Source organism: Gymnogyps californianus, chromosome 2, assembly GCF_018139145.2.
Source record: "Gymnogyps californianus isolate 813 chromosome 2, ASM1813914v2, whole genome shotgun sequence".
Taxonomy (NCBI): Eukaryota; Metazoa; Chordata; class Aves; order Accipitriformes; family Cathartidae; genus Gymnogyps; species Gymnogyps californianus.
Window position 1 is genome coordinate 146,391,948 of NC_059472.1, and position 15,987 is coordinate 146,407,934.

The following is a 15,987-nucleotide window of genomic DNA, read 5'->3' on the forward strand; positions in this document are numbered from 1 at the left end:
GTAGCCTGTCAAAGCTGAGATGAGTTATTGTAACCAGTGCTGTTATAAAGTGCCGCTGAACTATTTGTATTGAATTGTTATCAGCCTGGTGATTGACAGTGTGCCAGAGGACACACATGCTTATTCATATCTCACATCTTCATGACCTTATTGTCTGCTCTCATTTTTCTTCATGTCACTATGAAGAAAAGAGAGAAGAGAGGAGAAAAGAAGAAAAGAAGAATAAAGAAAAAAAAAGGAAAAGGGGAAAGAGGAAAGGAAAGAAAAAGTGAACTTAAAATTCAAATCTTGGGTGAACAAATGTTGACTTCAGTTCATTCTTTGACTCATTTAAACAATTTTAATAATTTGATACTGTACGTGGATTTATCTAATGTAGAGCTTTTTTGCTTGAATGAAATATAAGGTCAAACTGTAGGGTTAAGTTACTGTTTTCAAATAGTCTAAGCAATATTCTTTTAGGAAGTTAAGTTTTAAGAGAAAATCAGTGAGAAATGAAAAAAGATAGAATCTGTCATGAGCTTTGAAAATAACTTTAGGTGAAGAAGACACAATAATCGCACCTTTTTCTTTTAAGATAAGAGATTCTGCTATACAGCATCAGTCTTCAGTTTTATTGCATTTTAATGTGGGGTTTTTTTTTCAAGGTACGTATGAAAGACTTAATCCTAGGAACTGAGATCTTTAAAAATAAGCAAGTATTCTGTGTACTGCAGTGTTGAGGTAGCAACAGCCCAAGTCTATAAGGAAGGTGCTCAGAACCTTCTGAAAATAGGACTCACTCTCAAGCAATGAAACCTGAATAAGTAGATAGATGATATTAGAAATGTCAACAAAGATATTAACTGTTCTGTGTTTTGGAGAAATACAGCTTCATAGAATAGGTCTTTAAAATATGGGCAAATGAGGAAAAGCTGTGATTTTTCTTCCTTCCACCTCCTGTTTCTTTGATGTACATGTAAAAGTGCAGGACTGTACTTCCCTCCTTGTTGAGTAAAAGGAGGAAGCAGGAAAGGAACATACCTCATCATGGGATACTTCGTCTTTAAACTACTTGGTCAGCCATCAAAAGGCTTTAATGGTGATACTACATCAAGGAAAATAAAACTTTATTAAAACCAGGTTTGTTAGTTAACTTCATTCGCACACCATGAAAATACACTTGATTCTAAACCAAGAAGAAATAGCCTGAAAAGTAAACTGCTCTCCTGAAATACTTTTGTAAAACAGAGTGATTACCATACATCAAAAGCTATAGAAATGGGCGGTAACAGTTAAAGTAACATTATGCTCATTCTATACTATGCTCCTGCGCTTTGCATAACACATATCCTGTTTTAAAAATTCTGGATGGTAACAGCTTGCCAGGAAGATACTGTTTTCAAAGGAACCTGAAAGCATAGGAGAAAAGTTTTTTTCCTAACAGTTTAAAAAAGTATGTAAAAAGAGTTTGACTTCTCTCAAAAGTCTGAAGGGTGCTGCAGAAAGAGAAGCCTTTTGATATAGTGAATCTTGAAAGTCTTTTTATGGTATTAGTAATAAACAGTTAATGTTTTTTGATGAATCATTTGAAAATATTCTGTCTCTGATTAAAAAGCCCTCAAGTATATTTGGTTTGAAGAGTCCAGGAATATTTAGCAAATGTTTTTGTTGCCTCCATCCATTTGGTAAGCTCAGCTTCATTTCCTGTGGCTCTGCTGAAATAAATATCAGATGCAAATGACCCAGGGAAATATTTTGAACCCAGCTCAGAACATGAATAGAAGGAGAGGTGCAGATCAAGAACAAAATCTGGGTTTCATTGCTGTTTCACTGCAGATGTAACAAGGCAGATTGTGTCATAGTGGAACCTTTATAATTGCATCTGGGATACTTAGTGTATTCTTCTGACAGAGAGTGTACTCATAAGAAGTTTCTTTGCAACATCTTGTAACAGAAAATTACATACTCCTCTTGCATGCTTTGGATTCAGTTCCTAATATCATTCTGACTGTGTTAGAAATGTAGCCTTGAGAATAATGGTCGTCTTTGCTGCGTAGGAAAAATATTAAACTCGGCCACAAAATAAAAGGAACTCTAAGACAGAAAGAAATCCTTCCCTCTTCTTTATTCTTAGTATCCTTAGGTGAATTAATGAGGATATTAAGCCCAATAAGATATACTTTCATTCTGAAGTTCTCTGAAGAGAGGTTATAAACACTTTAGATCATTCTTCAGATGAAGACAAGCATGAAGAAGATTCTGAATCACAATGTAATGAAATCATTAAGAAATAATTCCCCTCAGACTATCAGAAAGTAGATAAAAAATCCTGTGAATATGAATAGGAATTTTCCAATATGACTAGGCATATAGACCTACCGATCTAAACAGGTTATGGTCTTCTAAGAAGTAATTCTGCCATTTTCTGAAAGTCTTTATCACTCAGCATGATGAGATAGGGGAAGACCAGGACCCATTGCTACAAGTCAATGGAAAAACATGCCTTTTACTGTTAAGTTTTCCTTAATGATGACTCATCACCTCAGCTTGACCTTCGACTATCTTCAACCCATAGAGGGCAGTGACATGCAATTAATAATAACTTTTCAGACCTTTAAATGAAAACACCCTCTTTCACATCTGTGTTTAGTGGTCTTGGTGTGTGTTTTTGGGAAGAAATGAAATTTTGTTAGCTGATCTGTCAATAACATTGGACTTTCAGAATTTCTCAGGTTGAGTTTAGGGGATTATAAAGTACAGAATTACAAAATAGGTTGTAAAAATTATGTTCTGAGGAAGTTTCCAGAGGTTTTGCCTGGCAGTAGTCTGCACTAATAAATAGTGGGCCACATGCCATGAAGAAATAAGTCCAAAGTAGAAATACACATGATAAACTAGCAGGTGTTCTTCTTTTGTAGCCCATGGTCCACTTGTCCTGTAAAGCTTATGGGTATGACCAACAAATAAACCTCTTTAACTGTTTTTGTCTGCAACAAGATTAGGTGATCACTAAGGCTATCGAGACTGCTGGGTCCCTCCCTTCCCACTGTTCTGAGCTGGAGCAAATAAGCTTATTGCAGTCTGGACCTATGGTGAGGACACTATTGATAAATCAGACTAAACTTCTCTCTTTTCTGCTATAGGTAGAGGTATATGTTACCAGGTTAGCTTATTTGATACCAAAATAACTTTTTGTCTGTCAGGAGGTATAACTGGGCAACGTGGCTGTTTCATTTTTGATCCACAGAAACATTTGGACTATGCTGCCTGCTATGATTGTGTTTGCATAGTGAAGCTTCTGCCTGCTCTTGTGACAACATTCTGCACCTCTTTTCCTTCTAGGAAGTTCTAGTGGTTCCCTATGTATTTGCACAAGGAAAATATCTGAGATCCCAAGAACAAGAATTATTATAATACTTGGAGTTTTTATTGATACCTTAGTGCTGTACTGTTGCCTCCTGAAGTACTCATTATTTAAGTGCTAATTAAGTGTTAGGTGTTCTAAATGAAATATTGATAGGTATATACACATACAAAGATGGACTTTTGAAAGGGCACACTCATTCACTGGGTTTTCAAAGAAGCTATGAAATGCTACTGGTCATGATTGAGAGTCACAGAAGTGCATCCACATCTTAACTGTTGGCAAGATTTTTTTCTAGACTTCACTTGCAAAGGAAGGAGAAATATTTACAGAGTCCTTTTCCCAGAAGAGAGTGCAGCTCAGGAGGAAACATTTGGATTTGTACATTTGAATAGGTAATAAATGGGCAGTGGATTCCTGTATCACGAGTTAGACCAGCATAGGAAGGAGCTTCTTGATAATGAATAAAAGATAAAGCTGGGACTATGGTATAAAAGACACTTTAAAATTATTTATTTAGGTATTATAGATAGAATTGAGCGAAAGAAGGTGAAATCAGTTGTCAGGCAAAATAGTCCAAAGAATGGGCTGTATAGACCATAAAGCAAGAGCTGGATGAAGACTTTAGCAGTCCTCAACCTATGAGATGATGAGAACGTCTGAATTTTAACTTACGATGTTCTTTGAGATGTTATGCAGAAAGAGTTTACAAAATATTAATATAGGCCGCGTAAGAATTTAGAAGGATTTTAGCACTGATAAAATTACAAGCTTGAGTAGAATGCAGATTGTGGGGCTGTTCACAAGTCATAAAAGGAAACATAAGGAAGAAAGATTAAGTTATTTTAGCCACATTCCTCCTCAACTGAGGGAGACATCCACAGAAAGATATTGATGAGATTTTAGTCTAAACAGAAAAAAATCTGGTGGTTGTCATGTGTTAGCAGTGATGTGTCATTGTTAGCATTTTGCTGTCAAATGAAATATCTTGCTAAAAAAATAGACTTTGAATAAGCTTCTAGGGCAAAAATATTTTGCTTGTACATTCTGTGTCAGTGAGATCTGAGACCCTCTCTTCTATTCTCTTTGAAAGACTTGCATATATGTAATAGACAAAAATTATAATTGTCTCATCGTTCAGAACTGCAATTTAGCCTTTTATTTGGAAAGATAATGGGTTTTCTTTTCATATACACTGGTTTCTGGATGCTATTTTTACATGTTACTTTGGAATACCCTCTTTGGCTGAGGATGGTAGGCTGGTGGTTTAAGTGATGCAAGATCCTTGTCTATGACTGCTTAGCTGGAGCAGAAATGCAGGCAATAAGAGGATGCAAATGGGAAACTGGATGACAACATGGTTTTAGGAATGTAAGGTAGAGTGTGAGGTGTACAAATCTGAACTGGAAGGAAGGCCAAGGCAAATGTAATGAGACATAAGCAAGATACTAATGTGGCTTTGATACAAAAGTGTTGGTGTGAGGAAAAGAGAGACTGGGATTCAGTGTGAGTAAATGTAGCAAAGAAAATGTAGCAAAGAAGGATACGTGGAGCCTAGGGTATGATGTTTATAATGCAGAAGAGGACTGCCTTTTTTTTTTTTTTTTTTTTTTTTTTTTTTGGTAAAGAACCATATGCAGCTAGACTCTTGCAGGGTAACTGGAAAACGGGATTTCTGCCCTGATCAACAGCCAGCATAATCAACTCGCAAGCACACAGGCAGCACTGATACTATCCGCCAGAGCCACAGATCTTAACCACCTTTTATCAATCTGTTGGAGCATAGAGTTAGACTGGGCCTTTTGCCACCTGCCCAGGTTGAAGAGCAATCTAGACGCTTAGTATGAGTATGTGTCAGTAGAAGAATAGCCTCATAAAAACAGAAAGAAAGGTGACACTGTGGCCTCCAGCCTCCTCTATGCTGAGACATATTTCTTCTGATTGTTGTATATCTCTTTTACATATGTCTCTTTTACATTAATACTTGTATATGAGAGTGAAAAAGATCAAAGGATTTCTGGATGCAATGGGCAAGTCAAAGCACAGACTGATTTTTTTCCCCCTCAGGCTATATTTTTGTTTGTTTTAGAAGCAAACACATTCCAAAGATATGAAAGAAATACCAAAGCACTAGACAGATTAAATGGCCGGAGAATGCAGAAAACAAAACAATAATTCATTAAATGGAATCTGCAAAGCTTACAAACGATGATCCTCTTATGCCAAGTATGTACCCAGAAGAAGTGTATAGCTTACATCCCTTAGCCAAGCCAGCTCCATTGTCTGGGCCTGGGGAGAGGAGCAGAGCCAAGCTTCCTGCTTGCCTCTCCCTTTCCCATCTCTTCCTTGGCTGTTTCATGCAGAAAATGTGCAGGGCTTCTGTTTTTGAAGGGACTTTTCACTCCGGATTAGAACAGCCTTCATGCAGCTATGCAGGAGATGAGGTTGCTTTTCCTTTTGTTATATAGAGCTGTAGCTGACCAAGTGAAAAAATCAGCCTTTCATGCTTTCTGAAGTGCTGCTGTTTTATAGGAAATGCTACTGTTGAACCCAGACAGGAAAAGAAATCTCTCTCTCTTCTGCATTTTATTTGTGTACTCGTAGTCAACAATTTGTGAAGTGCAAGGAGACTGCCATTTCTGTTGTAAAGTTTCTATCTGAAAAAAAGTCTTCCTAGCAAAACGTATTTCAGTGTCTCACTGTGGAAAAAAAAATGCTCCAGTTCCTGTAACTGCATAAAGATTTGATACATTATGGCTATGATATGATATGCAAATTGATTGCTACAATATTTTTATCTGGATATTTCTAAAGAAATATGTGATCAATATTACTTGTTACTCGCAGCATCCTTTACTCAAAAATCAATGTGATAAACGTAACATAAGTCTAAACAGAATGTCATGTAACAAAATATAATGCGAAATCAATCAACATCAGGCTAATAGCAGTCATGAGGCTCATATTCTGGTTAACTGTGCTACCTTTAACATTTCCAGATTTTATACAAATATTTATCTCTGTGTATTTTAAGAAGCTCCACTGACTTCCATACATCCAAACTTAAACACATGTAATTTTTTTATAGATTTGGGGCTTAATGTTGGGATAGATACAAGTTTTGAATTTTTCTATCATCTCGCTTAAATGAATGAAAATAAAGGAATTCCTTTATAATCTAGTATTATTATTATCCACTTCATTTTAAGTCTCCTAAATTCACCACTAATACACAGCACTGAGCTACTTTTGTAAAATTAACCAGTAATTTCTTATAAATAATGTTTGGGAAATTTTCCCTTTCCAAAGTGTTCTCAAGGGCAGACAGAAGAGGTTCCAGATACAACAAATGGATTAAATGTTAAAAAGTGCTTCTCTTCTAAGTTTTGTTTTTGTATTCCATGTTGGAGACCTTAAAGCCAAATGTAACTCATCATAACCATCCATTTTATTCATGTCATGGACAGATGGAAGATGTTTGCAGACTAAACAAGTTACCCCAATAATATGTAATACTCTTTTGGAGGTTATTCAAAAATATCAGAATTTTTGTTGAGTTACTGAAATCGTTAAGTTAAATTGTTGACTACATATTTGATGAACAGGAATAATATGGGTAAACTTTAGATAGATTTGCCAAACTGTTTTACTACTCTTAAAATCAGCTTCAATTACCGTATCTACTCTTTTTGAGCTCAGGGTTAATATAGAGTCCTCTACGCTGTGTTTCCACGTTGAAATGTAAGTGGAAGTTTTAGAAAGGATCTCACACTTGTTCTGATTCCAGTCCCCCTTAATTGCATCGATAATAGGCCTGAAAGGGGCTTCGTCACTGGGAGGGTGGTTGGTCACTAGAACAGCCTCCACAGGGAAGTGGTCACAGCACCAAGACTGACAGAGTTCAAGGAGCATCTGGACGATGCTCTTAGTCATCTGGTTTAGTTTTAGGTAGTCCTGCAAGGAGCAGGGAGTTGGATTTGATGATCCTCATGGGTCCCTTCCAACTTGAGATATTCTATGATTCTATTAAATGAATGGATCTCTGACATGATAGCACATAAGAGTCAGGAGTCTCGCTGGGAGACATACATTGAGAAAATCATAACCATTTGTCATCGACTGTGGAATTAGTGGTGCAAAGCACCAGCAAGGTCCTGTTATATTATTTTCTCTTTAATGGACTTTGTCATTGGCTTTAAACCAATGAGACATAACTGAAGAGGCAGAGCCTAAACTTGCATCTGTAGGTGCTTGTGTGCTCAGTCATCGTGACTTATAAAGGGCTGCTATCCCCACTGGTCCACTAGTATTGTGCAGCAATAGAGTTGTTCAGCTGAATATCTGTGTGTGGTGGCCCTGGCTGGATGCCAGGTGCCCACCAAAGCTGCTCTATCACTCCCCTCCTCAACTGGACAGGGGAGAGAAAATATAATGAAAGGCTCATGGGTCGAGATAAGGACAGGGAGATCACTCAGCAATTGCCATCACGGGCAAAACAGGCTCAGCTTGGGGAAAAAAATTAATTTACTTTATTACCAGTCAAATCAGAGTAGGATAATGAGATATAAAACCAAATCTTAAAAACACCTTCCCCTGACTCCTTCCTTCTTCCCAGGTTTAACTTTACTCCCAAATTCTCTACCTCATTCCCCCTCAGTGGCGCAGGGGGATGGGGAATTGGGGTTGCAGTCAGTTCATCACACTTTGTTTCTGCCGCTCCTTCCTCCTCAGGGGGAGGACTCCTCACTCCTCACACTTTTCCCCTGCTCCAGCATAGGGTCCCTCCTACAGGAGAGTCCTCTATGAACTTCTCCAATGTGACTCCTTCCCACGGGCTACAGTTCTTCACAAACTGCTCCAGCATGGGTCCCTTCCACGGGGTGCAGTCCTTCAGGAACAGACTGCTCCAGCGTGGGTCCCCCGCAGGGTCACGAGTCCTGCTAGCAAACCTGCTCCAGCATGGGCTCCTCTCTCTCCATGGGTCCACAGGTCCTGCCAGGAGCCTGCTCCAGTGCAGACTTCCCACTGGGTCACAGCCTCCTTCGGGCATCCCCCTGCTCCAGCGTGAGGTACTCCACGGGCTGCAGGTGGATATCTGCTCCACCATGGACCTCCATGGGCTGCAGGGGGACAGCCTGCCTCACCACGGTCTTCCCCACGGGCTGCAGGGGAATCTCTGCTCTGGCGCCTGGAGCACCTCCTCCCCCTCCTTCTTCACTGACCTTTGTGTCTGCGGAGTTGTTCCTCTCACATCTTCTCACTCCTCTCTCCGGCTGGAATTGCTGCTGCACAGTAACTTTTTCACCTTCTTAAATATGTTATCCCAGAGGGGCTACCACCGTCGCTGATGGGCTCGGCCTTGGCCAGCGGCGGGTCCATCTTGGAGCCGGCTGGCATTGGCTCTATCGGACATAGGGGAAGCTTCTAGCAGCTTCTCACAGAAGCCACCCCTGTAGCCCCACTGCTATCAAAACCTTGCCATACAAACCCAATACACTATGACTTCACATACAGTTATGGAGACCCTTCCCTGTGTTTTCTTTCCTACTTAGCAATTTAAAGTAAAGTTGCCATTGTTTTCAACTAACTCCCTTACAGTTAATGATGATTTTCCAGAACACCATTGTCAAGCCACACTTCAGTATCTATGTTTTGATAGGTCTGAGGACCTCCTTCTAAAAGATATCAACAATTCTGTGAGGTCCCTGATTCAGAAACAACTAATATAATATTTTTGTGCATGCTTGTCTGCACTTTCCTATTCAGAGTACAATATCTAAAGCACCAAGACTCATTTTCTCATCATAAATATGCATAAGACAATCTTATTAACATAAATCTGATCTAACAGGTTCACCATGTATAAAGAAATGTAATTAATTTGCTTCCCTGCCTAGTTTTACTGTTGTCTCTATTTTCCTTAGATTTTGCTTGTTCATGTATTACTTTCTTAGAACCTTTGTTATGCATTACATTTAGCTGTTTAATGCATCGCGCAGTGTTTTTATTAACCCTAGCTGGAATACTAATGAGTTTTGATAAGAAAAGACTAGCAAAAAAATTCTCATTTACAATTTGGATCATTAGTCACACAGTCGTAAAGAAAAATAAATTTGGACATATACAAAACTTTTGCAAATATTTACTTTCAGTGCCGTCATATATATGTATCATCCATTCACAGCAATTGAAACTGGTGCATCTACATTCTAATACTACTATTAAAAAATGAAACATGCTGTTTGCTGCTGACTTGCCAGTTAGGTGATATGATTGGACATTTAAAGAAAAGCTTTAAAATATATTAGCATTTTTGAAAGTCAGAATACTCTTATTTGCCTTCAAATAACCTATACCAAACATATGATTATCTTACATTTGTTAGTTTTTCCTCCTTTGTATTACCATTGTCACAACTTTTTAAAGATTCTACCTATCTGATACCCTAATTTTAAAATGGTAGACTAACCTTGCATCCAGTAATATATTCTAAATACAAAGAACGAGTTTCAGTATTATATAAAGTTAAATACAACTCTACCCAAATGGACTGTTTTGAAGTTCAATCATACACATAGTAATTTCTGCACCGAGACCCCAATCTCCTATTGATGTTTATGTGATTTGCATGGTAATCATCTCATTTCACTACTTTTCTTATTATCCTAGCAAAGCATATATTTACCTTTTCTTGACAAAACTGAAGGAGTGTCTTCCAGTCTTCTCTCTTTTTGTGGTTGGTTTTTTTTTTTTTCAAAAACTGGTATTTGATAGTCCATATTTACATGTATCTTACTGTATATATTTTATTCAAACTTCAGACTGATGATGGGATTGTGAAAATATGGAGTGAATCAGGAAATCATGGTGATGAGTGGAACAAAGTCGAGTTACGCTTGGGGAAACTGAGGAATTTTGAAGTTATCTTTGAAGGCATTCGTACCAGAGACCTAGGAGGAGGAGCAGCAATAGATGACATAGAGTTCAACAACTGCACCACAGGTAAGTTCACGATGGAAGTTTCTAGAGGGATGCTAAAGGAGAAGTAGGATGTTCTTGCTTGTTTTTAAATACATCACAGTTTTACTGTTTTCATCATAATGTCACTGTTCATAAAATCAGTTATGAATACATTGTTTTCACTCTTATAACTTCAATACAATTTCCTACTCATACAGAAAGTCTTGTGCTAATGCAACATTCTCACACTAAATTATTGCAGATAAATCCAAGAAAAGTTTGTTTCCTTAATGTTGTGCTTTAACCCCAGCCAGCAACTAAGCACCATGCAGCCACTCACCGCTCCTCCCTCCTAGTGGGATGGGGAGGAGGATCAGAGAAAAAAAAAAGTAAAACTCGTGGGTTGAGATAAGAGCAGTTTAATAACTAAAGTAAAATAAAATATCATACTAACTAATAATAATAAAAATATAGTAATAATAATTGTAATGAAAAGGAATATAACAAAAAAAAGAGAGAAATAAAACCCAAGAAAAGACAAGTGATGAACAATGCAATTGCTCACCACCCACCGACCAACGCCTGAGCAGCGATCTGCACCTCCCGGCCAGCTCCCCCCAGTTTATACACTGGGCATGACGTTCCATGGTATGGAATATCCCTTTGGCTAGTTCGGGCTATGCTGTCCTGGCTATGCTCCCTCCCAGCTTCTTGTACACCTCCTTGCTGGCAGAGCATGAGAAACTGAAAAGTCCTTAACTTAAGATAAGCGCTACTTAGCAACATCTAAGTTATCAGTGTGTTATCAACATTATTCTCACACTAAATCCAAAAGACAACACTGTACCAGCTACTAAGAAGAAAATTAACTCTATCCCAGCCAAAACCAGAACACTTAATTTATTTGGTTTTGAGTCAGAATTTTCCTTCTTTAATTCATTGGTAAGTTATTGAGTGTCTGATGTAGTATATAATCATTTTATATAATTTATGTCAGATTATATCAAGTGAAGCCTGTGGTCTCCCTGTTTTATCGTAAAGGCTCTTGCCATAAAAATGAGTTGAGACTACAAATGAACCACTGTCACTATTCCTTTTCCGAGTTCAGTTCAAGTGTTAAGGCCAGCAAAGTAAACAAAGCCTTTGACTCCTTCACAGGGTACTCACTCTATTTAATTTATTTAATTCATCTTTTTGTAGACATGGACTAAAACAGGAACAGAGTTTGCCTTTTAAAAAAAAAAAAAAAAAAAAGGAAGATAAAAACTGGGTGGATCATGGCTTCCATCAAGAAAGGATGTGGTCTTTATCCCTGGTAGGAAAGAGTTTGACACAATATAAGTGGATTTGTTGAGTGAGGTGATCATTACTGATGCCACGTATCAACACAGTATGAGTTTTGGGGAAGTTATTAGGGCAAGCTTTAACCTCCTGCTGTGATCTGGATGCCCATTATCAGTTGGAGCATGGAACATGCACTTCTGGAGAGCATCTTTTGGTCTAGTTTCATCTGAAAAAATCAGGTTTTGCATTCTGAAATTGGTCTGTGGTGTAAATTAAAGAATGGAAACTGGATACACCTTGGGGCCTACTTCACAACTGCACTTTAATAAAACTCTAAGGCAGATGTACCCTTAAAAGCTCTTCAAGGCACGTGAACACTAAGGATTCCCTTGTGCTTTTTCTGAGGGTTTCACTGTCCCCATTGCTATGCATGTGATTATTCTCCAAAGGACAAGGGTAGATTGATAAGGATGCCCTGGTAGAAGATGGGAGGTCGACATTCCCCTATCACCTTGAATAACAAAGAGGATGCTGATCTCTCTTGCAATATGTTGCCAAATTGTGCTCAGATGTATTAATTCATACAGTGGGGTCTAGTTAAACCACGTTTCTGGGATTCTGTCCCATTTTAGGGCTACAATTTAGACACTTCATTTCACAGTCAGATTCATGAAGATATTCAGCAAATAAAAATAGCAGGATTTATTTTTTTAAGGAAGAAGAAAACTCCGTTAAGTTCATAAAGATGGTATCAACATATCTTCACATAACGTAAAAATATTTCTGCTTACTCTTAAGTCCACATATTTTATAAAAACCTGAAAACAGACATTATATAAACATAACTGGAAATATTCCACAGAGTTGTCATTGCAAGGAAGGAAATTGTTTCAATAGGGAGTTGGAAAGCTGTCATATGAAGGATCTTAAATCTCTTAAAATGTTAAGATTGCTGAAATTTACATTGGTTTTAGTCTATGACCCTACAAATCTGAATGTTAATAGTGTTTTATAACCAGTCTTGCATTAAAATAGCTTTGCAGTGAAACAGTTCAGAAAGTAACTTGGGTTTATTACTATATAGCAACTATTTGTTTTACAGCAGTGCTTCAGCAAGAAGCTCTGTTGGGAAAGTGGTTGCACCATGTGCTCTGATTACTTTCACATACTTAGAGCTTCAGCATAGTAATATTACTGTGTATTTTGCAGAAAATTATTGTTTATGAAGATGGGTGATTCAGAGGAGGCCTTTCACATAGAAGTTTGAAATACACAGTTGAAGCTCAATATACAATACAAATACAAATTTTTTAAAGATTGAATTAGAAAAGTTGGAAACCTAAGACGCTAATCCTTTATAGAGCTGTCACTTGCATGGTGGATGTTTTTGCACTGTAATAAGGTACAGTCTTTATACAATCAGGAAACATTCACTTCCAGCATCTCAGGTACTGTATGCTAGGCACAGCAGGGTTTTTGTTAACGTTTAGGTGTATGTATCCTGTGGGAATGTGTTTATGCTTATGTCTCTGCTTTTCAGCAGGATCAGAGGCCTGTCATATATTTGCTTTTTAACTGTATGTATGCGCATGTGTGCAAATGTACGTCTGTAAAAAAACAAAACAAACAAACCAAAAACCAAAAAACAACACCCACCCCACCCCACTCCCCCCCCGATTTTCCTGCCTCTACAATGATATTTAGGCTCAAACCAAAGTCAAGAGGGAATCATTGCGTTGTCTTTAGCGCCTTTCACATCAGCTCCATGTGTGATTTTTTTGCCTTCTACTCCACAAGTTGAGATCTGCTTGCTTAATTTTCTTGAGACTTCTGGTATGCTGACCTTCCTGTTGGCATGATGACATGAAGGAGCCTGGTCTGACCTTTTTCATTCTTGTTGTTATTGATTCTTTACCTTTGTAGAACAAACAAACAAAATACATTTTGCCAGATTCTCAAAAATAACATTTCCCATCTGACCCAAGCCTGAGGCATTCAGGATAGGGAAAGCATGTCATGTCTAAATTGTTTTTTTGCAGTGCAGGGTTCACAGTTTTATAATGTCTGTTGTAACAAAGCTAAAAGACAGCAAACACAATCTTACTGGGGCCAAACTCAAGGAGAAGAGTAGCATACAAAGCAAAAGGGGTCAGGAGTTTCTTTTCAACAAAATTACTTGATTTACAACACTTATTCATGTACTGTGTTTGTAGCTGTAGAATTGCTGAGCTAGACGCATGGCCAGGGTCCTCTAGGGGAACTGAAGGCCACATCTGTATTTTCCACTGAGACTTATAAGGTTAAACTAAAATCTTATATAATATTATGGATATTCTGGCCGCGGTAATTACATAAGCAGAGGAATAGACCATGCACAGAAAAACCTAGAAGATAATTGAAAAGAATTAAAACTTGAATAACAGGTTTGAAATAAACAGAAAGGAATGGAAATGAGAAAGCCTTAAATTGCATGGGAAAAAATTGAATGTTTAGCTGCTTCCCAGCAGATGGCATGCAGCGGTGGAGATGGATGTTAGAGCAATTCTGCAGCTTTCAGATATTTTGGGATAGCCTCCTCCTCACAGACTGTTCTTTTGGAAGCTGCTGAATGGTATTCCTGGATCATGGTTTACAGTCAACACAATAAAATAATTGCCCCTTTGCAGAAATAATGTACTCACGTCGAGAGAGTGAAGAGGGAAGAGAGAGACGGTCTGTGTGAGGATTTTTGACATGTGAATATTACGACTGCTTTTATGCAGTATAGTAATATTCAATGTTTACAGCAGAGTTTAATAAATCCAAAGACTTATTTTATTGTACGTGTGTTTTTCTTCAGCTTGTTTTCACACAGTGTGTTATAGAAAGAATCTGTAGAGATCATAAGGAAATCTGCATGGAGGTGCATTAGCTCTGCAGACTTCTTTGCTCTTCAGTTACATAGCTGTGATTTGCATAGCTCATGTTATATGAGGATTTTCAACTGTCAAAACAGAATCCTTTCACTATTTCCTTTTAAAAATTAATTAGTTAAAAGCTTCTATATCAGTAGAATATTACAGATAACTTTATTTACTATGACCTGAGCTTCTGGGGCCCTATCCTGCAAGGTTTATTTCCGTCAGGTCTCACTAATTTCTATGGAAGTGAAGGTCAAGAAACAACTGTGGATTTACTGGAAATGTGAGGGGTCCTGGAAATATTGTCAGAGACAGAAAAAAGGTATAAAAGAATTTTATCAGTTGGTTGTGAGAGGGTAAGTTATGTTTTGATAGCAAAAATAATTTAAATTCCAAAGCTGATATCTTTTTATTTTGCAGGTTTAATTGAAAAATGTGAAAAATTGTGGAGTCACATCACAGTCAGAGAAAGATTGTTCTTAATATTAAATTAATTACTTTATTGATTAATTACATTTGAATTTTTTTTTTCACCTTCTTGTACAATAATTCTTTATACAACTTTAGTGACAGATTATCCTATGTGACCTGAATGGAATTTAGAGTGGTCATCTCTTGTGCTTTTTAATAATTGACTTTGACCATGCATGAGGTTATTTGCAGGCTAGAAAAAAATGCCTGCAATTTTGCCTTAATAAAAAGGTAAAATACCTATGAGTATTGTACAGAATAATCCCTAATGATAATTTTATTTTTGAGACTTCTGACACTTATCTTCATAACACCTTCTAAAAATCCTGTCAGAAATCAGCTGTGGTCTGGTAACCTTAAAGAACACTTCAAGCATTATTGATTTGCTTTTCCAGCTGATGGCTCACTGTCATATAATAGCGAATCAAGAGCTCAACTTGTCAAACTTGCTGTTGCCAGTAGTCTGAATTTTGTACACCTGTGATTTTAAAGAAAAGGAATCTTGTACTCCAGATATACAAAACACAGAGTATAAGCATGGACATACACCTTACTCAGCCATATCATACATACTGATTTTGGCATCCTAGGGCACCACCTGAAAAAACAACAGTGAAAGATAAATGAAAATAAGTGAATCATAACTCTAAATTCAAATTAAACAGAAATTTCTAGAATAGTTCATTATTTAGTTGATTTATGTGTTTTTTCATGGTCTGGCAATTCAGTGCAGTAAAGTTCCAGGAAGAAGAAAGAGCCATGACAGCTCCAGTGACCTTTGTGGGTTGCCTGTTTGGGATCAGAGTTCACAAGCTTTTCTCCTCATGTTTAAGGTAAATAGGATACACATTCAGTCATACTTGAAGTGGTAGTAAAATTATATTTAGTTTTTAAAACAAAGCAAAATCAAAATGCCACAGTACTCCTATTAATAAGAAATTGATTTACCAAATTGAGCTGAACAGAAGTTTTCTTTAAAATATAATAAAGCTTGCTTTGCCTGGTGGTAAACTTTTTCTTTCCCTT

General features: G+C 37.4%; 1 protein-coding gene across 1 annotated transcript in view; it reads left to right on the forward strand.

The window, feature by feature from the left end:
• The window catches only part of MALRD1 (MAM and LDL receptor class A domain containing 1), a 295,587-nt gene that overhangs the window by 164,879 nt on the left and 114,721 nt on the right, over positions 1-15,987 (forward strand). Inside the window, exon 28 of the mRNA XM_050890929.1 lies at positions 10,168-10,348. Within this exon, the coding sequence (XP_050746886.1) occupies positions 10,168-10,348 (181 nt within the window). The remainder of the gene's footprint in view (positions 1-10,167; positions 10,349-15,987) is intronic.